The following is a 24505-nucleotide window of genomic DNA, read 5'->3' on the forward strand; positions in this document are numbered from 1 at the left end:
GTGGAGTTAAATGAACACAATGCAATTAACAATACAGATAAGTTACATAGAACACACAATAAATAATTATTAGGAGCCTTTTCAAACAATGGAAGTCTAATATTAGCTTTAGTATTAGGGTAGTATTTATCCTCCAGCATGAAGGAAGACGCTCTATTATGATCAGAAGACACAAGTCCAAGTTCGTTCTTTGTTCTGACAAAAAATATTCATCACAACAGAAGAAAACTATCAGCACCTAGCGCTGTACTGTGCTGTAACAGTAAAGCATCATACACTGTCCTGCTTTGGGAAGAGCATGTGGGTAGTTTACAGCATGTCCGTGCTCTGGACTCACAGACCACGGGTTGCATGCTGTGCTGTCATGGCATCAACACTACAGTCACCGTGCAAGTACCCAGTGTAGATACTGAAGTATTCGTGTGAATTCAGAAGAAACTTTCTGCCTTGGGAGAAAAGGGAGGGGCAGGATCAGACATTTCCTCTTCTCCTTTGTGTTGCAAAGTGTTGTTTCTCCAACAGATGGAAGCCACATCCAGCTTTGGATGGCTGGAAGAAAAAAGGACAAGGGAGGGGGCTTCAGTTGTATGTAGTGGACAGCAACAGGTGAGGGAAGCAGGAGACAAATGCGTTGTTCTTTCCCTCCCCTTTCTGGATCTTTCTCTGGATTTAATTAGCTGGTTATTTCTGTAACCATCAACTGATGGATGTGCAGTTTACCGGTGCCTGCAGGCTAATCCACTTTGGGGCTGCATTAGATTGGTTGAAAAAATGATTGAATTAGAATAATTTTCTGCTGTAACATAAAACAATAGCAGGAGAATGAGGAAGTCTATGGAAATGAAGTAATATTGGAAGCAACAGAATAAGCTGAATTTCAATTTCTACGGGGAAAATCTGGGTCTTAGTTACATTAGCGAAGCACCACAGTTTTAAGAGATACAAAGATACAGAGGCTTGTTCTCAAAAGATTCAAAATTACAGAAGAGAAAAGGAGATACAGGGGAAAACATAGCAAAAATACAATATGTAGTCTGGTGGTTTGGTAGGAATCCAAATAAAAGATATTAAATCTGGTTTGTGTGGTCAGCAGCAACTTGTAAACCCAGATGCAGAACATAAAAGTGGTAAAACAATAACAATCAGAGGAAAAGAAATGGAAAGTTGTAGATCTATCAAAAGAAACACAAGTGAGCTCCTTTAAATTGAGTGCTTGAGGTTTTACAAAGCTGTTTTACATGGCTGGAGATTTGTCTTATGTCATGAGAATTGTGTGGATGTGTTGTTATTCAGTGAATCATATCCGAATTAAAAAGAAATAAACAAATAAACAAACAAACAAACCATAATGGGAAGTAAAACAATGTGGTTTTTGATACTGTGTATCCATGTTTCTACACTTTCCTCTGAGTAATGGTTTACTGTTAAAGCAATAATCTGGAGTTGGGTAAAATGAAGAATTTGGATTCTCTCTGTGTATCTTTATCCAAATAAACTTATTTACTGTACAGGGGTTTAGGTTGCTCTGAAAGTAATGTCCCCTGTTTATTTCCATGGAAATTGGAACAGATACAAAGAATACAATAACACTATTTGTTAGAGCAAATTCCCAGCTACAAAACCTAATTTTTCAATGCGGTCATCACCATTAGTTGTTCATTTATTGCCAGTAATTTTTGCCTACATGCTGTGCTCATAAAAATCTGCACCTTGTTCTTCATAGTGTCAACAATGTCAGTGGGTGCCATTTTTCAAAATGGGGGAATTCAAAGGCACCCTTTTCCTTCATTTACTCTTCCATGACAGATGCCATTTTGTCAGACTGCCCCTCTGCTCCCATCTGATGCACGTCTAAAAAAAAAATAATAGTGGAATATTGGTGGGAATATGTTGCAGTGGAACATAGGCAGCCAAACCACCACCATCTCCCCTTGATGTTGTGGGCCAACATATTAAATAGCAGGCATTACTTTTGGAGCAGCTTATCACTATTGAATTGAATCAGGTCTAATTAGTTCTGACTGAGTCTACTCTTCCATTTCCTCTATGTAACTGCAGAAAGAATTTTTTTCATGCTGGCTATTTGATGCTTCTAAGTAATAAGATAGTGCCCCAGAAAAACGTGGTGCTTTTTGGAAAGAAATCGTTATTTTAATATGTAGTGTTTACAGGGGGAGTAGAAATAGTGACTAAAAGCTGATGCCGTGTACTTTCACAGAATGCCTTGAACAAGCCATCAGTGATTCAAGAAATATCAGTATATCTCACAGAATACATACAGTGTCTTCAACAAGAAAATACTTGTATCTGTCTCTAGGAAGAAACAATAGTTTTTCGCCATTTCACCCACATCAGTAATCAAACAGGTAAAGAAGGCTGGTGTGTGGGAATACTGACAGCACTATTCCCTATAAAGAGCAACGACTGTTGTTGTCACTAGTGTCTGTGGATGACTTCATCTGTAGATGAATCTCCTTCAGTACAAATTGTTGGGCCAATACCCATCTGTCTATCTAGGAAAGCATTAGTAAATCTGGTCAGTAATTACATCAAAACATGCCTGTTGCTCTTTACAAGCCATAAAGACAAATGTCTCACTCACAGTTTTGGTGTTTCCCATTTAACAGTGCTGATGCAAACATCCAAAGAAGATGGTGTATTTATATCCTTTGGCTTTATTATTGCTTCTTCTGTGACAGCACAATCTGTGGGGTTCCTTTTAGGTTTTTCATTGCTAATAATACCACCACTGTTTTTCGTAGCTCTGATTATGAACAGATAGCAAATCGAGCAGAGAAGGAATAGCATGTACTTCCCATCTTCTAGCTGGAGAAGGAGGCACAGTGGTGGAAATGACATACAAAAAGTCATTTGGTGGGCCAGTGAAATCTGCAAAGACTAAGCATGTAAAATTCAGAATAGCCAGATTTCATTAATATCATGAAAAAAGACATGAACAAGGATTACCTGAAGTAACCTGTGGGAAGAAATTGAAAGCTAGAAGGTGCTCGCTTGCCAGCTGTTTGATTTCTGCAGCTGTATTATTTCACATTATCAGCAGAATGCCTCGACAGATGGTGTAGTACAGTTAAAACAACAGGAACTGAGTTAATCTGCCAGTGTTTACAAGGAAAAACATCCAAGAAGTCACACTGGAACTGTGTTGATTCTAATTTCAGAAAGGGAGCTATAACCATGGAAAATTATTACTAGAAAGAGAATCCATTGGACCTACGTTTGCTGTAGGGATTACATTCTTGAACACCACTTTCTTCTTAGTTGTTGAGTTACAGATTCTTAGAAATTCCTAAGAAATGCCTTATTTCATGTATCTTTAAACTCAGTGGCTCATTTTTACCAGAGTGCTCCTCTTTCATTTGGTTCCAAAATCTTTCTTCCCTTAACACATCTCTTTTCATTGTTTCCTCACATTTTGCACAAGGTTTTTCTCTTACATCAGAGATTTTTACCCATTTCTTTGAAAATTACCCTATATTTTCTAACAGTCTTTTCATCAGTGTGTAAGTAATTAAAATAGCCACTCTTTGAATACTTATTATCTTATACCAAATTCTTCCAAAGCATATCCTATGAATAGAAAACAAATTGCTGTGCATTATGACACCAAAAAGTAAGACTTATTAATAGTGCAGCCTCTGCAGGAACTGACACAATGTAAATCTAAGGAACGCCAGACAAATAGATTTGGTTTACAGAAGAAAAGTACCCATACCACTATAGAAAAATGGAAAATAGTGCATCATTTCTTTTTTTTTTTTCTTAATTGCACAAATTAAGTGAACACCTACAGCTACCAGCTAAAACAGGATTCCCCCATTCCCACCCCTGATTCTTATATCCTATTGATTGTGAGAGTCGTTGTAGATGGGGCACGACCTTTAAAAACTAAGTTATGACTTTATAAAAGAAGAAAAAAGGCAGTGGGGAAAAAAATCTGATAAGGAAAGATCAGCCAAGGAACTGTGCTTGGAAAAAGCAACAAATACACTCTCAGTTTGTGGCTCAAGGGGAGTCAGCAGACAATAACACAGCAATCAGCTGTAGTATGAAAATCCTTATGATACCAATTAAAGATGGAAAGGCAAAACACCGTATTAGGTCTGGCATGTTGTGATGTTGTGAATAAAGATTTGTATCACTTTAGAGAAGCTAATTCACTGAGATTAATCCTCCTGTGCATTTGAAGACAATGCAGACAAAATGCAAAGTGGTAAGAAATGCCCTACAAGGTTGTACTTGTCCTTGGGGCTCTCCTCTGGGTCTGGAAGGACCTTGAAGGCTCATCATCTAAGCTTGTGAGTCAGCAGTTCTGTGTTATGATGCCAACGTGGTGATTCTCTTTGAGGGAGGGGAAGGGTGTCTACTAGATTAACTGAGTAAATAGACAATCTAGCAGTTAGGATTCCTAGATTCTTGAATGCGTTTACTCTCTAGCTATGCCAAACAATAAAGAAATGAAGAATAATCAGAATCATTATTAGTTTATATTATAATTATAGAATGAGGAATTATATTGGCTCACCTTATATTGTCATATTTTCAGGGACCATAATCAAAACAGTTTGCATTGTGACTTATGTTACATATATATCAATGCCTTTTATTTGTTGAGAACCCTGCAAGTCAATATAGATATATTACAGCTGGTTTTTTACACAGAAAGTTTCCACAGATGGGTGATAATGTCCCGCCATTTTCTGCTAGCACAGGTAGCATTTATTGTTACTGTATATGTAATAATATTGCGTTAAGGTCACAGCACTAGTCTCCAACTTGCTAGCCCTTGTAGGAATGTACAGAAAAAAAAAAAAAAAAAAAAGCTGTTGCAATCAGAGAGGAGTAAAATAATTTCATTTATACCATGATGTGAAACATGTCCATCCTACAGAACAAGTTATAATTTCTCCAAAGATTCCACAGTTGTTCTCTGTTCTGGAGGGATGGGCACAGGCACACAGATAGAGGGTTGGAAAAACAAAGATGCAGTATTTCTAGAAGCTACAGGGAACTGATGTCTTTGTACTAGGGCAGATTTGTGTAGCTGTCTGTACCCAATAACTAATTTTTTGCTCAATGCTTTACAGGTTTTGCTACAGTGGATGGTCTCAGGGGAACCCCTTCTAAAGGCAAACCTGCACAACACGTAAACATTTCTTTGGGACTTGCTTGCTCACTGCCTTACAAGGTTCGATCTACATGCTTCCCTAGGAAATGTCACATTCTGCCGCTTTCAGGGTACATGCTGTTTGAGGAGGAGAGACAGGGGGCTACACCATGAATTTATGCCAGGTTTAACTCCAGGAAGGCATAACGGATGATTTACTTACCCAGTAAGTCTGTATATCTTCAGTGATTGATTCATTTAAAATTATGCATAAAGACGTGTCAGGGCTGCATGCAGAATAGAAGTCAACAGCACTCAGGATGTAGAGCCTGGTTTATACAGACATCCTGTACTGAGATTGTCAGACACTGGAATCAAGCAAAGAGTTAAGTCTGAAGACTATAGAAGCACATACTTCTACAGATCTCATAAATTGCTTATAACTGCAGAAAATTCCATGGTGCATATAAGCACCCCCACATGAAGTTGAATAGCAGCCAGATAAAATATCTTGCAGCTTTTGCTGATAATCCTGATGAAAGGATGTTTATTGTGATGGAAATAAAATGTAGAAAAGATTTGTAGATAAGTGATCATTATAATCCGGTGACTGGAGGGCGCAGGGGAGAGACATGACACCAACAACATTATTTATTATTTGATGAATTGTTGAAAACTGAAGATGGAAGACTGGCAAATCTTTCTAGCTCGTTTCCAAACTGTGGCCATTTCTGTACAGCTGGGCTAATAGAACTACAGTGTGACGGCATATCTAGGTTAGCCAAAAACTTCTGCAGAAGCAAGGATTAAAATATAAGTGTAAAAAGGTCATGAGTTTTAGAAAGCATGCACAGAGGTGAGTGTAGGAAGCTTAGTTGGACACAGCTGTACAGCTATATAATATACTCACTAGATATCATCCTCATCTGAAAACCTGTTCAATAGGGCAGATTTTTTTTAGACTTAATATTCTAGAAGTAGAATGATGTCTTAAGAAGTAGGCATGTGAATGTGTGTGTATCGCAGCAGTGTCTCTTAAGTGAAATGCCTCCTAGTAAGAGCAGTAGATGATCCCTGGTAATAATCTGGGTGGACCAGACAGGAAGCAAGACAAACCAATATCTTCGTGTTTAGCTTGACAACATCAGTTCCATCAGTGTTGTGCTCTCATAACTAATGCCTAGAATCACCTCTACTATTCCCATTATTAGATTTATTATTAATTAAAGTAGCTATTTTAGATTTTTTTTATTATTATTTATTTAAGGACAGTTCCTGGAAGAATAGGCAAAAATGACATCTGTAGGTTTTTCTTGGCAACTCACATGTATGCAAAAAATCCAGAGGTTTTGACCTCATCTGTTATTTTACAATATCAGGCTTTGGAAGGTATGTAATTAACTTTTGAAATCTTGCAAAGTTGTATTGTCAAGTGTATAAAAGTGTTAGTAATCAGAGCCATTTTTATCGATAGTATCCACAAAATTGAGAGACGATTCCTCTATTCCTAACAAGAGGGTGCATGTTCATACAGATTCACACAAGACTGTAAGCAATATATAGTAAGGCACTGGAGGAGAGCGCCTTACAGTGACTTGTACCATTTCATCTATTGCTACTGCTTTCTTTTTCCCCTCTTTGTTTCTCTTCTTTATTAATGAGTCCCACTTCTTTTTAAATGAGTGTTCCTACTATATACTTCTTATGAATCTTGCTCAGATGCCTCAACTTCTTACACTGAAAAGTACCTCTGCAGAGAGTTGCCTGAAGAAGAGATCTAAAAGATCTGCAAATCTAGATGTGCAGCACAGCTACACGTAGTAGGGATGAAGGTAATGTTGAATGAGGTGACAGCTGGAGTGGCAGAAAGAATATAATAGGGTGTGGTAGATTTTCTTACTTTGTACATTAAAGGTAAGAATTTTTCTCTCATACTTCTGCAAGAAAGCAAGCACCTGTTTGCATTAGTAGAGGAATGCCATCTTTACATTATCACCTCACAATTTGGCACCACCCCTCCTTAGACTGCTTGCCCTGCCTGGTGACCTGGTGATCTACATCACTGCAACATCTGTGCAAAACCATAGGTTTGACTTAGCGAGTTTTCAGAACTTGTTCCTGTGATGTAACAATATTTCCTAAGCCATATTTATTAGTTTATTTCATTTGGATTCCATCGTGTATCTTGCTGAACTCCATAATTGCCTTGCATTCAATTGGGCTGCCTTAGTGGGGCTGCTTTAAGCAAACAGCAGGCTTTGGTTTAATGAGGTTTTCTTGCTCTTTACATTAAGTGAAACAGGGAGTAGAAGTTACCTACAGAGTTTCAAAACCTGAAGTTTCAAACCATAAGTTTCTGAATTGCTGACCTTCTGGAAACACTCCTTTTGTTAGATGTAGCATTGTGGTTGAAGGCAACCTTGGTACTTGTAACCTGAGGAAGAATTGTGTACTACTAAAGAATTTTATGTAGTTGTTTACTTAATGTGATCTTAAATCTCAAGATTTCATCCTAATTCTTAAACTACTTGAATTTAAATACTGCTCATATCCATTTTCCTTGTGTCTGTGTACAACTTTGTACCTTACACTTACTACCTTCACAATATTCTGCACATTGGAAGACCGTTATCCTCTTTGTGTTCAGTCTATATTTCTATAAAGTAAACAAACACAGTTGATTCAACTTTTCTTCATGGGTCATATCTTCTTCACACTTTCTTGTTGTTTACCTCTAGGCTACCTTCACTTCCTTCTCAAATTACACTGCCTAAGAGACAACGTTCATCAGTCTGGCCTTCATACTGCTGCAAATAGTAAAAGGACTGTTTAACATATAACATGTACATACAGCATAGAATCATAGAATCCTTAGAGTTGGAAGGTCATCTAGTCCAGCTCTCCTGTAGTGAACTGGGACATGCACAGCTAGATCACATTGCCCAAGGCCTCAAACAGCCTTGCCTCGAAAGACTCCAGGAATGGGGCATCAGCCACATCTCTGGGCAATCTGTTCCATTGCCTCACCGCCATCAGTGTAAAAGACATTTTTCTTATATTCAACCTAAATTTGTCCTCTTTAAGCTAGAAGACATTTCCTCCTGTTCTGTCACCACAGACCCTGCTACAGAGTCTGTGCCCTTCATTCCTGTAGGTCCCCTTTAGGTATTGAAAGGTCATTATCAGATCACCTCAGAGCCTTCTCCAGGCTGAATAGCCCCAGCTCTCTCTCAGTATGTCCACACAGGAGAGGTGTTCTATCCCTTGGATCATTTCTGTGGCTCTCTTGTGGACACACTCCAACAGGTCTCTCTCCCATACTGAGAACTCCACATCTGGACACAGTACTCCAGGTGAGGCCTCACCTGCACAGAGTGGAGAGGCAGGATCACCTCCCTCAGTCAGCTGGCCACGCTTATTTTGATGCAGCCTAGGATACAGTTGACTTTCTGGGCTGCAAGGGCACATTACTATCTCATGTCTATCTTCTCATCCACCAGTACCTCCAGGTCTTTTTTGGCAGGGTTGTGCTCAATCTTTTAATCCCTCAGCTTGTATTGGTAGAGAGGGTTGCTTCAACAAGATCTTGCATTTGGATTTGTTGAGTCTTACAAGATTCACCCAGGCCCATTGCTCAAGCCTGTCTAGGTCCCTCTGGATGGCATCTTGTCCCTCTGGTGTGTCAACTGTACCCCACAGCTTGGTGTCATCAGCATACTTGCTGAGGATGCACTCAACCCCATTGTCAATGTCACTGATGAAGATATAATGAGTATTTGCCCCAGTACTAACCCCTGGGGGACACCACTCATCACTGATGTCCATAGAGACATTGGGCCACTGAGCACCATTCTCTGGACTCAGTCCTACATACAGTTCTTTATCAAATGTTCGTCCATCAAATCCATTTCATTCCGATTTGGAGAGAAGGATGCTGTGGGGTACTGTGTGAAAGGCTTTACTGAAGTCTAGATGAGGTTCAACAAGACCAAATGCCAGGTCCTGCACTTTGGCCACAAAAAAACCCAGGCAACGCTACAGGCTTGGGGCAGAGTAGCTGCAAGACTGTGTAGAGGAAATGGACCTGGGAGTATTGATTGATGCTCACCTGAATGTGAGCCAGTAGTGTGCCCAGGTGGCCAAGAAAGGCAGTGGCATCCTGGCTTGTATCAGAGATAGTGCTGCCAACAGTAGCAGGGAAGTAGTTGTCCCCTTGTACTCAGCACTGGTGAGGCTGCACCTTGAGTACTGTGTCCAGTTTTGGGCCCCTCACTACAGGAAAGACCTTGAGGCCTTGGAGCATGTTCAAAGAAGGGCAGCAAGGTTGGTGAGGGGTCTGGAGCACAGGCCATATGAGAAGCAGCTGAAGGAGCTGGGATTGTTCAGTCTGGAGAAGAGGAGGCTCAGGGGAGACCTTATTGTTCTCTATAACTACCTGAAGGGAGGTTGTAGTGAGCTAGGGGTTGGCCTTTTCGCTCATTTAACTGGTGATAGGACTGGAGGGAATGGCTTCAAGCTGCACCAAGGGAGATTCAGGCTGGAGGTTAGGAAATGCTACTTCTCTGAAGGAGTGGTCAGGCAGTGGAATGGGCTACCCAGGGAGGTGGTGGAGTCACCAACCCTGGAGGTGTTCAAGGAATGTTTGGACATTGTGTTGAGGGATGTGTTTTAGTGAGACCTATTGGTGACGAATAGATGGTTGGACTGGGTGATCCTGTGGGTCTTTTCCAGCCTTGGTGATTCTATGATTCTATGACATTGGTGGCCCTTCCCTTGTCCGTGGATGTGACAGCATCATCATATAAGGCCACTAGGTTGGCCAAACAGGATTTGCTCTTGCTGAGGCCATGTTGGTTCTCTCATATCACCTCCCTGTCTTCCATGTGCCTTGCTCTGTTCCATCTTTCCCAGCACAGAGTGAGACTGACTGGTCAGTAGTTCCCAGGGTCATCCTTTTTACCATTCTTAAAAATGGGTGTCATGCTGCCTTTTTTCCAGTCACCAGGGACTTCACCTGATTGCCACTTTTCAAGTATCACTGAGAGTGCCTTGGCAACTACATCAGCTAATTTACTCAGGACTCTGGAATACATCTTATCAGGACTCATAGACTTGTGGTTGTTCAGGTTCCTCATGTGGGCACAAACCTGATCTTTGCTCACAGTGGGAGGGGTGTTGCTTCTTCAATCCTCACCTACCAAACCAAACATTTGAGAGCTGTGTTTATTAGAGTGGTTATTAGAGAAGACCGAAGCAAAAATGTTCAGTACCTCAGCCTTCTCCTTCTTTGTTGTTTCCAGCTTGCCTGTGTTACTCAGTAGATGGCACATGCCCTCCTGGACTTTCCTTTTCTGATTGAGTTACCTGTAGAAGCATTTCTTACTCTTCTTGGCAGTCCTTTCCAAGTTCAGTTCAAGCTGGGCCTTGGCTTTCCTGACCCCATACCTACACAGCCTAATGACTTCCTTATACTCTTCCCACAGTACCTCTCCCTGCTTCCATTGCCTATGCATTCTCTTCTTACTCTTCAGTGTGACCATCAGGCCCTGGTTCAGCCATGCTGTTCTCTTGCCTTACTTTCCTGGCTTGCTACAACTGGGGATAGAGAGCTCTTACATGCTGAGGAAAGCTTCCTTAAAAGCTCTGCCAGCTCTGCTCTGCACCTTTACCCATGAGGACAGTTTCTCAAGGCGTTCTGTTGATTAACTCCCTGAAGAGCTGGAAGTTAGCTTCCCTAAAATTTAGCATTCTAATTTTACTCTTTGCCTGCCTCATATTCCTCCAGAGCATTAACTCAACCAGAGCATGTTCACTACAGCCCAGGCGGCCCCCAGTCCTGATATCACCAGTCAGTTCATTTACATCAGTGAGCAACAAGTCCAGTACTGCATGTACCACGGTGTGGCTTTCTATTCCTTGACTCAGGAAGTTATCCTTAATGCATTCCAGGAGCCTCCTGGATTTCCACTTGCTCATGACTGTTCTCTAGGGACAGTTCTTCACATTCTATTCCTTTCCTGATGTAAATAGCAACACCCCCTCCCCTCCTTCCTCACCTGTCCCTTCTGAACAACTTGTAACTATCAATAGCCACACTCCAATCACGGGAATCAACTCACCAAGTTTTGGTGACAACTATATTGTGGTTTTCTAGTAGCACAGTAGCTTCCAGCTCCTCCTGTTTGTTTTTCTAGCTGCATGCATTAGTGTGGAGGCACTTCAGCTGGTCTTGTCACTTCCTTAAAGGATAACTCCTCAATTTCCTTTAAGCATTTCCCTTGATTTTCCCCATTACTTTCTCCTATTACCCCAGCAGCCACTGCCGTATCATCATAGGATTTCATACATGCTGCAGTGTTGCCGGCACCTCTCAAGGTAGTGAGTTCTTCAAGGCCCCTGCTAGCACCCTGTCCCTCTAATCTAGCTATGCCATCCCTCACTTGATCATGGGAAGGCTCACTATCATCCTCGACCCCCTTCAAACGTAGTTTAAAGCCCTCCCAATGAACCCTGCTAGGACCTTTTTCCCGCCTTTGAGAAAGGTGAACCCCATCTGGTGACCACAAACTCAATATATGCAATTTGGTTGTAAAAAAAACCCCAACGTTTTGGCAGTGGCACCAACCATGAAGCCAGAAGATAAGCTCCTTTGATTTGTTTCTCTGTCCTTACCCAATACAGGAGGCAGAGAAGAAAAGATGATCTGTGCATTCAGTTCTTTCAGCCATTGTTCCAAGGCCCTCAAGTCATTTTTTGTAGCCTTTGACCCACACCTAGCTGCTTCATCTATCTCTGTATGAAAAAGCAGTATGGCACTGTGGCCTGATGGCCATATCATGCTAGGTCATTTTTTGGTGACATCCCTTGCCTGAACCCCAGGAAGACAGGAGACTTCTCCAAGAAGAGGGTCTGTTCAACATAGTGAATGCTCAGTTCCCTGTAGGGAGGAATCGCTTCAACCAATATGCATCTCTTCTTTTTCAATGATATTGTCTTGATGTTGAGAGAAGACTTTTCCTAGTTTGGTTTTGTTAGTATAAACTGGGTGGGCTATTATCACCCACAGAGGGGCCTTCCACATTCAGGGCCTCATACCTGCTGTAGAGAGGCACCTGGGGGGTGTGGAGCAGACAAGCAGGGTTTTCATTTGCAGCATCGAGCGCAGACTTGCTTCCATCCACTCCTTTCCTTTGTGTTCTTGCCTCTGGCCTTGCAGTTTTTCCCTCAACCTGGTGTTGTATGAACTGCCTAGGCTTTAGCGTTGTTTCCTTTGAAACATGCTAGTTTCTACAGAGAATTGTTTTTTAACTTCTTTGTGTGTGTTATATGTTATATTGCTTTTTTGCATTGCGTTTTAACTGCTGAATGTTTTAGGCTATCATAATCAATGTGGATAAAAAGCCAGTTCATGAAGAACAGGAGAAATGATCTAGAATTATGTTAAGTCCAGTGAAACCAAGCTAGTAAATATCCATTTAGTAAGGGAAAGGTTAATAGGAAAGTCTGTTAATCTCATTTTGTGCTGGTACCATAGACACATGATATATCCAATCATATGTTTCTGTGAGTTGAACAATTCCCCTCAGCTTTGATGGAGGGGAAAAAAAAATAAAAAATAATAAATAATAAAAAAATAAATAAATAAAACTAGTGTTAACCTAAAAATGTGAAACACATGAAACAAACAAAGATGGATATCTTTGTTGCTTATTAATCTAATTTGGTGTCTGATAAAGTGATGAAATGTTGTCAGTCTTAGGAATTACAGGGAGATGGACACTCTGAGAGGCAGACTGTGTTCCAGGCATGGAGGCATAGAACAGAGATAAGAACAAGAGGGAGAAAAATAGAGGATGGAAAATGGGGAAGGAAGAGAAATGAAAGCCTGTGGCAAACACTGGTTTGAATAAGTGACATTTAGTGTAATACCAAATTAAGTATTAAAGACTACTATTAGAGGCGTATAGTTAAAATATGTACTTGCTAAGAACCTGTCAGTTGCATGGTGTAAGATCCTGGTCAGGTATATGGTACCTCCCTCCTCATATGTTTCTTGTTTTCATTTTTCTTCTCTTAGATCTTTCCCTCTTTTTCAGCCCCATATTCTCTGCGTATTTTCCCGAGGAACACTTTTGCATATTAATGTCGTTAGCTCTGAACGGGCCTTCGCCTACAGCTGCATGGAGCAATAGCGCTGACCAGTGGCTGTCTGCTGTAAACTCAGGGGGATTTCGGTAGTTGCCCTTCGAGGCTGTGACAAGCCTGCAACCGAGATGTCACTAACCTCAGCGGGAAAGAGAAAGGCGAGTAAGCGAGTCTAGGGCTGAGGAATTATCCCTGCTGCCTGCGTTCCCCAGAAATATCACAGGATTTATTCTGCTTTTGAGCAGCGTTCTTAGAAATGGGCTCTGGGGAAGATGATGTGATCTGTGATTGGTTAAAATTTTCTTTCCCCTTCCTCATTGCTTCTGTTTCCATTAATGGGACTTTAAAAATATTAAAAATAATAATAATTAAAAAAAAAAATAAAATCCAGAGGTTTTTTTTTACAAAAAAAGGCTGTGGGGAGATCTAGCAGCCAGGCTGCAGGAGACCTTACCTTCTACAGATTTATAGGAGTAAATGTTTTGTGTTCCATATAAACAAGAGGGAGAACGGCTGTTCACAAGGGTGGATAGTGATAGGACAAGGGAGAATGGTTTTAACAGGGTTAGGTTAGATATTAGGACAAAGCTTTTCACCCAGAGGGTGGTGATGCACTGGAACAGGTTGCCCAAGGAGGCTGTGGATGCCCCATCCCTGGAGGCATTCAAGGCCAGGCTAGATGTGGCTCTGGGCAGCCTGGTCTGGTGGCTGGCGACCCTGCACATAGCAGGGGAGTTGGAACTAGGTGGTCTTTGAGGTCCTTTTCAACCCAGGCCATTCTATGTTACCAGCAAAGTGTAAGCAGGCAGAGCTATGACTTAGTGAATTTTCAGTTGTCTGCATAGAAGTAACCTGTTGCACCAGTTACTTGGGATGAATAAAAAGGATTACGCACTAGAAGAGCATACAGCAAATGGTTTCAATCCACAGCTACCAATGCTTCTGTATAAATGAACATTACTTTACTTTCAGGAAATATTTATCATTACTGAAGTGGTATTTGTTCTAAGTAGTTTGACGAGCTTTATACATTTTTGCTTATAAGGTAACTTTGTGAATATCTGAATAGTATTGCAAGAATTACCTACTTTAATACTTTTTTTGTTTTCTTTTAATAACAAAATTATGAAGCTCAATGAAAATCTTCTTATCATTAGCCTAAGCTTTCAGAAATAGTTAAACTGTTCTTTGAAGAAAAGCAAATCTATCATTTATCCTTAACTTCAAATCGATCAGCTGAAGATAACAGTGGAGTAAGGTGCAAAAATATATCAACTTTTTGCTGAAACTGGCCCTCTCTCCAAGCTAGTTTTAAACACAATTTACCTTAGTTGAAACTTCTTGTGGAGGGAAAGACTCACTGGTTCTAAGCAGCAAGCGGAACATGACAACCTGATGATCAGCACAGGTTCATCAACCAGATGGAGGTCAAGTGAATCCTAGTGCTACTTCCATAGATTTTGTGTGACCAACCAACCTTCCCTCCCTCCCCAATCAGATGAAATGCATAAGCATTCTTTCTTCAGAGAAGAAAGGCAACAGTTAACCTCCCTGCTACAGAATCCCACGTTTTTCCTGACCTCCCTGGCGCCGTGCGTGTCTAATTCCGATGCTCAAATGGGAGCAGAGGGCAGGAAGAACCCTGGCTGCTGTTTTCCCGTCCCAGTTCCCGTCTTGCGCGCTGCTGGGGGGGCTGCAGAAAGAAGGGCGGCAGCTCCGGTGCAAAACGCGTCTTTTAGGCAGCAAGCCTAGGGCTGCGACTTCTCCCCGAGCACCTCCGACTCCTCCGCACCTCCCACCGCTGCCCGAGCCCCCGCCGGAGTCCCGCAGCCTCCTGCGGAGCCTCCCCAGGGCACGGCACGACCTGGCCCCAGCAGCAGCTCCGACTGCCGCCCCTGGGTGGCGGTGTGACCCCGCGGGACGCGGCCCCGCTCCGCAGAGGGCTCGGCCTCTCTCTCCCCAGCGGGGCTCTCGGAGCGTCACCTTTCTGGGGATAAAGGTGTTTGGTGAGGGGCGCTGCTCGGATGCCGGGTGCTGGGGGAAGAGTTAAGGGGGGAACTCCGGAGGTCGGAGATATGAATGGTTTTGCAAAGGAAAACACGGCCTCGCCTTCCGCTAAAAAGTAGAATTAAATCTGGGGGGGTGGACATTTAAACAGTAAAAGTGGGGAGGAAAACAGCCTTTTAAAAAGCCTAATAATTCTCAGTTGATTTTTAGGAAGAACGTAGCAGGAGTGGTCTGGAAGAACCACAGCATTGGTTATTAGAGAATAAACCTCGAGGAATGCAGGAGAAAGGCAGAGTGAAAGCGATCAGCGCAGAGAGACAGTGGGAGCGGACCGCTATGCCCGGCTCACCGGGGCCCGCTGTGAGCCAGGGTCGGTTCTCTCTTGTGCTCCCTTTCCCTGATCGCAGCCGGGGGTCCCGAGCCCAACCCTTAGCAGATGTCGTTTAGGAGTTGCGGGCGGCCCTGGCCGGGGAGCCGTCTGCGAATGACCCGCAATTTCACACCGCATCACTGCCACCACGGCAGCCCGGCCGGGCTTTAAACAATCCTTTGTTTTCACCATCAGGACAGATACCTTACGATGAAGTTCTGTGTTCAGGCTCTTTTACTTGCTTGTCACTGCTCGCTTTCCTTTCAGCCTTCACTAGTGTGTGTTTAGCAATTTCTCTGTCAGAGATGCCCAGAGCTATCCGTGTTTGCTGTGTAAGTGGGCACTGGCGCACGGGTTTGTCCACTTCTGCTGAATTTACGGCAGCCAACAGGCGTGTATCCGAGTGCTCTTTCAGTGTGTGTATGCAGACGGGTATGTGATCCAGACAGGCGCACATTGTGTGGCAGACTAGAATAGATGGTTCCACAGAATGCAGGGGTAAACCGAACAGCTTTGGAATCAGAGAGAAAGAGAAAGAAACGTAGGGGGAGAAAGGAAGAGAAAAGTAAAAGGAGACAGGAACTTTGCTTGACTGTATCTGAACACAAAATTCCTTTTATTTTTTTTTCTTCTCCCTGCTTATTTTCCCTAGGATCAGCAAACTGAATATCCCAGACTCTTGCTTAAAGCCAAGGAGATCTGGTTTTAAAAGGAAGAAGAACGTTTTCTTACTGTAGAAAATGAAATCGAGTTTAGTGACAGGCATTTGTGAGTGCACAGCAAGGTCAGATGGCCAGAGAGCCCGGGCACACACACACACCGCGTTTAGGATACGGAGCTGTGAGCAACACTGGCTAATCCTCTTTCTGATTAAAAAGGAAACAGTTTGACCATTTCTTTTGGGTAGTCCGTGCATTACAAATCTAGCCGCGTTTCCATACTGGAGCAAATGAAAGAGCACTGCAGACTGAGACGACAAGTCCTTTATTTCCCTTTGTGGATATGTTTGTGTGTTTCCCCAAACAGTGCGGCTGCGGGACGTGCCTTCCGAATCACAAACTCACAGCTCGAGCACACACCCGCACAGACAGATAAGACATGTATTAGATTCTGACACATACGGGGTGGGGGGAAGAGCAGGAGAGAGAGAGGGAGAGGGAGAGGGAGAGAGAGAGAGAGAGAGAGAGAGAGATCCTCCTACCTGGAGCCATAGATTGCAAGATACGTAGTGTTACCTGGGGAAGTCAGAACAAGTAAAAACACATTGAACTTCGGGGCTCTATGAGGCAGTTGATCAAGATCAGGGCTTGCTCGTTTTCTCCCTCAGACCGTCTGCCTCGGGTTTTTTGTTTTACAGTTTTGAGCAGCTCTTTCTATTTTCCTCCCCCTGTAGCTTTAGTACCGAGCCAGGTTCGGTCACCATGGCTCTGGGAAGAGCTGCCTGTCTGCACGCCGCTGATTTTGTGCAGTTCGGCCGGCTTTGCTCCCGGGCAGCTTCTGAAACGCTCTTGACTGGGATTTAACCGACACGATCAATTCGACTTTTTGTGCAATTTTTATGGCTCAGTCCATTCTCTAGATCATGCACAGAAACTTTCGGAAGTGGATTTTCTACGTGTTTTTATGCTTTGGAGTCATCTATGTCAAATTAGGGTAAGTCCTCGCGCACGACAAACCTTGTCTTTTGGGTCACGTTATTGCGGAGTTGCGAACACAGCGTTGCGACGGAAAAAGAAGACGAAGCAAACGAAAAAAGGCAGGAAAGCGACGGGTTCCCTCCGCCCCTTTCCCCGGGCACAGCCCCAGCGCAGTCTGGGGCCGCTCCGCGTCGCGCTCCGCTCCCGGGGACGGGCACTGCGGCGGCGATGCCCGCACGGAGCCCTCTGCTTTGTGCCGCTTAAGCGAACTTAAATATTATCTCTGGCGTACAGTACTCTCAGACAGGGAAGAGGGAAAAAAAAAGCCTGACGGAGTGAACTCAGCCGCTGCTGATGAGACAATAGAGCAGAGCTTAAGTATTAAAAAGGAGAAAGGGGCGGGAGAAGGGGGGAATCCCTGCTCTGAACCTGCGCTCGGGGATTTGCTTTATGCAGGCCTAGACACAATTTGCTTTTCCATCCATCAGGCGGACGTGTTGAAATGAGCTTGACAAGCGGCCCGGCTGCCCCCGCGATAAGCTCCGGGACGGGCGGGCTGCGGGCCGGGAGCGCCGGGAGGGCTGCGGGCAGCCCGGGCTTTGCTCCTCGTTATTTGATCGCAGAGAGCGAGATCGCGCTGTTACTGCAGTTGCCAAGTTTCTCCCTCTGCCTCTCCCCCTTACCTGTATGCCCTTATTAATATTGCTCGTCGCAGTAGGCTGACTTGAGTTGAATTTCCACATTCCTGAGCCCCAGCCGAGTCCTTACCTGTCGAGCTACAAACCCTTTAAAGATCCTGTCTTTGCATAGCTGAGGGATTTTTTTTTCTTTTCTTTTTTTTTTTTCTTTCTTTTTTTCTTTTTTTCTTTTTTTTTTTCTTTTTTTCTTCTTTTTTTTTTTTAAAATGATCAAGAATGCATAAGGTGAGTTGCAATCTGAAAACGCTCACTTCCCGCTTTGAAACCAACACAGGGAAGAAGAAGTGCGAAAGGGCAGCTCTGTGCGGCGGGGCCCATCCCCGCTGCACCCCGACTCGGCACGGGGGTAGGAGTGGGGCCATCCGGCCCTGCCCGTCCGCAGCCGCCGGCACAGAGCGCTGCGGGGCCCGGCCTTGCTGGCAGCGGCCCGCGAAGCAGGAGGCTGCCGGGGGGCACTGCCGGAGGGAGAACGCAGTGGCCGGGGGCTAAGGTCATACGATACAGGGGTGTTAAACAGGGCTTCTAGGGAGGAGAAGGGAAGCGTTGTCCCAGCTGGAACTCCCCCCCCAGACCGGCTTTTGCCCTCTTTTTGCTGGCGGATCCCCAGCAAGTTGTTCGGCAAGCACCGGCCGGACTGCGTTCGCTCGTCCGTCCATCCAGCTATATGTTTCGTCATTTGGGCAGGGCTCTCAGCCCGTCCCACGGTCGAGCACCTAGGACCGGCTGCCCTGCCCCTGCGCCCCAAATCAACTTGCTAGAGACAGGAGGGGGCTTCGGGCCAGATACCACCCGCTGTCACCCTGGCTGTGAGCGGTCGTCCCTGTCGTCCTCCAGAATGACGTGGACTGATGCAAGAAGCGGGTTGGTGGGACTGCGTAGCAGTAAATTAAGCAACACCACGAGCAGGGCACCTCATCAGTTCCAGTAGCTGGAGGGCTTCATGAAGTACATTCCACCCCCCACGTCCCCTCAAGTCACCGGGGGCAGAGAAGCTCCGAGTAAATGGTTTGCAAAATAAGGGATAATGGTATCATTGCTCGCTTTCGCCGCTGTTTTGTTTCTAAAGGGAGCAGAAGTTTGGGCACGCATTACAGGGTGGAAAGCAGATTTGCTCGAGAAAATGAGCGTGGCTATCTTAGAAAGGGGTTCGAAGCACAAAAATCACAAGAATGTTGTTGAACTGAGCCTGGAAGCAAAAGTGAATGGATGGCAGGAACAGTAAAAGCCCTTACAGAAATCCTATCAGATCCATCACCATGTCTGTAGGGCGATGAGGATACTTCACTTTCTCTGAACAATAGAAGAGAAATTCTCTCTGAGATCCAGGGCTACCACCAGGCTGGGCATGTAGGATGCAATTATTTCCTCTTTCATCAGCCACTGGAGCTATCACTTTGTTGAAACCATATCTTCTCAGAGTAATGATACCTTTTCTGGTGAGCTCTGTGCATAGAAAAGGGGAATTACTTGAAATAAAACTTAATTTGTCTTCCAGTGCATTCGGTTTAGTTTGCACAGCGAAGATGGGAGATAGCAAGTACTTACGCAGTCATTTCATTTGCAACGGAGCACGTGTTCTTGTCTTAATAAAACGTGCTGAGAACTCCGCTTCCTTGCTGGACAGGGGCAACCACGAGCCCAGGGGAGGGGAGCAATGCAACGCGTAGCTGTTTGCGCGTGCGGCTGCAGAGCAGCAGGTTGGTGGTGCCGTGGCAGGGGACCAGGGGAGCGTGACACAGGGAAGTCGCTATTTCCAATTGGGAGGAGAGAGTGGAACCCTCTCAGGGGGTCTTCCTTCCTCCCTTCCTCCCTTCCTCACGCGGAATTGTCGTTGTTCCCATTTCCATTTTGCATTTTGCCGGAGAAGATGAGGTGCGAGGCAGTGTTCCTGCCCGAGCCCAGCCTGTCTCCCACGCTGCTGGGGGCAGGTGGGGAGCACAGAGCGGGCTGCAGCGCTCACACATTGACTTCAGCTTAGCATCTGGATTGAAACGGGAATTTCGCCTGAGAAGATCGCAGGGCGATCAGCTCCAGTTTAATTAATAAATGTATCGGAAGTCACAAATCACAGCTGTGCCACAGATGCAAATGGCAGCGGATGCTCTGAGGGTGAGCGATGGGACCTTCGGTAGGACGGATCCGTAGATATTGTGGGGCTGTGGGGGCAAATCCCCCCTTTTCCCCTTTATCTCTCCTGCCGGCTCTCCCGGCCTCAACGAAATACTCGTCTTCTCAAGTCCCCTCGGGGCGGGAGAGGCGGTCCCAGCCCCTCCTGCCCTCTCCAACCCTACCCCGCTAATTGCACGCTGCTCAGCCTTGCCCCCTTCTCCCTTACGCTGGGCTCGAGGCGGTGCGGGGTACGGCGGGGGGCGGCTGCCAGCAGGAAGAAGGGCAGCGCGGTGCCGGCTGGATGTGTTTCCCGAGCTGCCGACGTTCTCAGCTGCCGGACACGGCGTTTTTCGGGGTCAGAGAGAGCCCCCAACTGGAAAGAGATGAATGGAAAAGGAAATGCTTATTTCATGCCTGCTCTGCCTCATCTACCGCCTGTCGTAGGGAGTCGGCAACAGTTCCAATTCCTTACTGCCCTTATTTTGTTCGCAATACACGTTTGGGGAAGAAGAAGTGGCAGGTGCCGAAATGCCCATGTGAGGTGTTACAGACAGTACTGGCTTCTCCAATGCCACACCAAGAATCCGACAAAACAAGTGTACTCCTCTGTCCCCAACTGACACACATATAGAAAGAATCTGTACAGAACCTAACACGTTATCATTATCATCGGCATCATTACTGTTATGTTTCCGACGTAAGAACAGCTCCCATTTTTCGGGGAAAAAATATTTTCCTGAGAGGGAAAGTGTCGATTTGGTTGATGCCACACGAGATTCCGCCGACTCCACGATTCGGCTGTAGAAAAATCCCTTTTCACCCCGAAACTATGAGAAATGGCAAAGCACCGTTGTTTGGGCTGGGCTGGATCAGAGCCCTCAGCCTCACCCCCCGGTGCTCCAACTCCAGCAGCTGCTTTTCGATTTTAGAATTCAATTGCATTTTATTTTTTCTTTTTCCCCAGGCACGTGTTTCAAAGCAGGTGCCCATTTTAAATATATCTGAAGCCGAACGAGTGCTCGAATTAAGCCATCAAACCTCACCCCCCCCCCCGTTCTCCATCCAGCTGGCGTTCGGCAAGGATGCCGCAGCCGCTGAGAGGGGATGTGGAGCAGAGGGGATGAACAGCCCTATGGCTCTCGAGGTTTGCGGATATGTGCAAATGGACGATAAAAACAAGTCTATTTTATTATTATTATTATTTTAAGGAATTGTAGATAAAGTTCTCGGGTGTAAGTTATCGCTGGAAGGCTTCAACTTCCCTCCGTTATTAATCGAGAGCAACGTTTCCTACAATGACACTCAAAGCTCCAGCACACACGCAACGCGCTGCTCTTACAGATGAAAGCGTTTAAATGAAACAGAATCCCGAGGAGATCCTTATCGGGTGTTCGGCGAAAGACGACGGTTTTGCACCAATTCTACAGCTGCGGTTCCATCCGAAGGAATATTTCGTTGTCCCGAAGAGCCTGCAGCAGCCGTGTGCACGGACCGGTTGACTCGGGGAGGTCCCCCCGGGGTGCTGGGAAGAGCTCTCGGCCAAGACATCTCCCTCAGGCATCAGGCAATTATCCTAAGACGAGCTCCACGATCCCCACGGAGCGAGGGTCTGTCGGAGCCCGCTGCACGTTCAGTTCGACTGTATTTCAGCTGAACTCCCCACGGTGCACTTTTCTCTATCGGGCTTCGTTTTCAGACCCCGGCATCCCGGAGCACGTCCCTCCGTCAGCTCCCAGGGCTGCAGTCTCCCACCCGAAGAGAGAAGCGCCGTCGAGGCACGGAGGAGGAGCGAGCAACTCTGCTCCGCGGGGCTCGGAGCTGAGAGGGGCGGACGGCCTCTGCCCGGTAGCGGCACAGAGCCGAGAAGAGGAAAAGAGGCAGGGGAGAGCAGAAATGGCAGATTACCTCCGGAGCTCTCTCTTACTGCTTTCCTTCCCTTCTGCCCGCGGAATCCAGCCCCGTCAGGAAGCTTCGAGCTGCCTTCACTCCTCACTCATTCACTCACTCATTCACTCACTCAGGCGGGTTGCCGCAACTTGGACGTCTGTTTTTTTTTCTTTTCTTTTTTTCTTCCCCTCCTCCCTCCTCCTCCCACCCCCCCCCCCCACCCCCTCTTCTTTCTTTAGGACAGAGCCCCCTGAAACCAGAGCTTAATTTTGGAGAGAGCTGAAATCATAGCTTAATTTTCAACAAGGAGGGAGCAACGAGAGCCAAACGCCCGAGGGAGCTCTTCGGGGGAACCGATTGAGCCATTCACCGGGAGATGCCGGCTGTCCCGGTCGTCTCCCAGCAGGAGAGTCGTGCAGCGTGCAGCCCCGCTCCTCCCGCGGAGTGTCCCCGGGGAGCACTGAGCCGGGAGTGAGGTGCACGGAGCGAGGCTGGGCCGGGCAGCGCGGGTGAGTTGCAGCCATTGTCATCATCTCCTTTAAAAGAAAAAAAAAAAAGGGGGGGGGGGGGGGGGGGAAGAGAAAAAAAGTAGGCGGATTGCAGCGACTGACTGCCCAATGGCAGCCCCGAGTCTCAGGAGAGTTGCAGAAAGAGGGAGAGAGAGAGAGAGAGGCACTTTCTGCCATCCAAATCCCTTAAACCATCCTCATTCCAACACGAGAACCCACTGTAACAACTTCCAACCACTGAGACATGACAGGCAGGAGCCCAGAGGCAGCAGCAGCAGCGAGAACAGCAGCAGCAGCACATACTCTGTCCCGGGAGCAGCATTAGCGCCAGGGGAATACCAGCCCCACCAATACAAACTAACAAACAAACAAACAAACAAAGCCCCCCCAAGCCCAAGGGACTGGATTCCAACTCAGATTCAAGGCACAGCTGACACCAAAAAGGGTGGGGAGTTACGACCGGGGGGGGCCAGAAAGGAATAACCAAGGAAGCGAACTCCACGAGTGTAAACGGGACTCAGCCATGATCCTTTTTTCATCTCGCAGTGTGTTACTCTCAGTGTATTACCCTCAGATTTTCCTCATCCTTACCAGTGGGAGTTACCTGTAAGTGATCCAGATTTTTTTTTTTTTTTTTTTTTTGGTTGCAAATTCTGTTTTGAAATGGCCCCGCCAGCTTCCTAAGGGGAGTCGCGCACACGGAGGGAGCCGGGACACGCCAGCTCCGCGCGGCGCGTGGTGGTGAGGATGGTGATGGCGATGGCGGTGGCTGCAATGCCGGTCGGACCGTGCCAGGGGAAGGGGACCCCGCCAGGTAACTCCCGGGGCTGCCCGGGGGCGCCCGGGGGGCGGCGGGGAGCGGGGTGGCCGAGTGTCCCTCGGGGGCTCCGGCCCCGGCTCCTCCTCCCGGCGGGGGAAGCGCGGCGCCGCGCCGGGACGCGCAGCCCGGGAGAGCCGCGGCCGCGGGCGGGCGGCGCGGAGGCGGAGGAGCTCGCTGCCGGTCGGGTGCTTTTCGCTCGGGAGGGATCTGCAGTCCCGCAGTTAGAGCCGGCTCCAGGACGTTTTCCTTGTGAGGAAGGGGGTGGAGGTAGGGGTGGGGGAAATCAGAGTCGGTGGGTGGGACTGCAAGGAGTTTCGGACTCTTTTTTTTTTAATATCTATGTCTGTATCGAACGGTGCGGTGGATGAGAAGCTATCGGGCTGCTCGGTGCTCGCTGCGGAGAGAGGCTGCCGCGGGGCTGGGGCCGGGCGCCGGCTGAGGGGGGCATGGGGCTGCGGTACGCGGTCCCCGCGCCTAGGCGAGCGGAGCCGAGAGGCTGGGGCCGCACGCCAAGGCCTGGAGGGGTGGCCGGGGAGCTGTCAAGCGCTCCCGCACTCCAGCCAAGGCTTGAGCACGCTTTGAAATAACGGCGGGGAAAGGAGGGCGCTGGGGCCAGGGATGGCCCCGGCCGCTGGAGCTGGCCGATGGTCTGAGCGCGCTCCCTCCCGTGGGGGTCTCCCCGGGAGCCGGGTGCCCTCCGGGAGGGGTCTGGGAATCCGCCCAGGTGTCTCCGAGTACAGCGGGCAGAGAGCGGGCTGTGCCCGGGGGACTCTGTCCCGCAGTGGGGTGACAGCCCCAACGCCACCCGGCCCCGCGTCCAACTGCGCTGCGGGGCCGGGAGGGTTTCTGCTCGCTCCTACCCCAGCGCCGAACAAAGACCTTTCAGTCCACGGTGGGTGCATAATTTGAGCTCTGAAGTGCATGTGTATTTCTGTCTCTCTGTCTGTCTATCTACCTACCTATCTGCCTACCCACCTGCCTACCTATGCACCCACACATCCACCCATCCATCCGTCCGATTGTTTCTGTATACATACAGTCAACACACACACACACAAGCACGTGCGTGAGAGTCCTTCTGCCCGTGCGGGTTTATTTAGTTATATTGGTGGGTTAGGGAAAAGTACGACCCAGCGCTATGCACGAAAAGCAGGAATAAACGCAGCCGTAAAAAGAAACGAAAGGTGTATTCCTCAGT

General features: G+C 46.6%; 1 protein-coding gene across 4 annotated transcripts in view; it reads left to right on the forward strand.

Moving 5' to 3' along the window:
• The first annotated feature begins 16767 nt into the window (after positions 1-16767).
• Positions 16768-24505, forward strand: part of WNT7B (Wnt family member 7B) — a 92715-nt gene continuing 84977 nt past the window's right edge. Inside the window, exons 1-2 of one of the 4 annotated variants that reach the window (XM_085522720.1) lie at positions 22304-22487; positions 23164-23301. Coding sequence is in view for 2 of the 4 variants with exons in the window: in XM_085522707.1 (XP_085378833.1) it covers positions 23011-23093 (83 nt within the window). In the remaining 2 variants the exon portion in view is untranslated. Of the gene's footprint in view, positions 17301-22303; positions 22488-22627; positions 23094-23163; positions 23302-24505 lie in introns of those variants that run through there. The other 3 variants (XM_085522713.1, XM_085522722.1, XM_085522707.1) reach the window with 3 other exon arrangements.

The sequence above is a fragment of the Coturnix japonica genome, chromosome 1, assembly GCF_054131305.1.
Source record: "Coturnix japonica strain WE chromosome 1, WE-NBRP24, whole genome shotgun sequence".
Taxonomy (NCBI): Eukaryota; Metazoa; Chordata; class Aves; order Galliformes; family Phasianidae; genus Coturnix; species Coturnix japonica.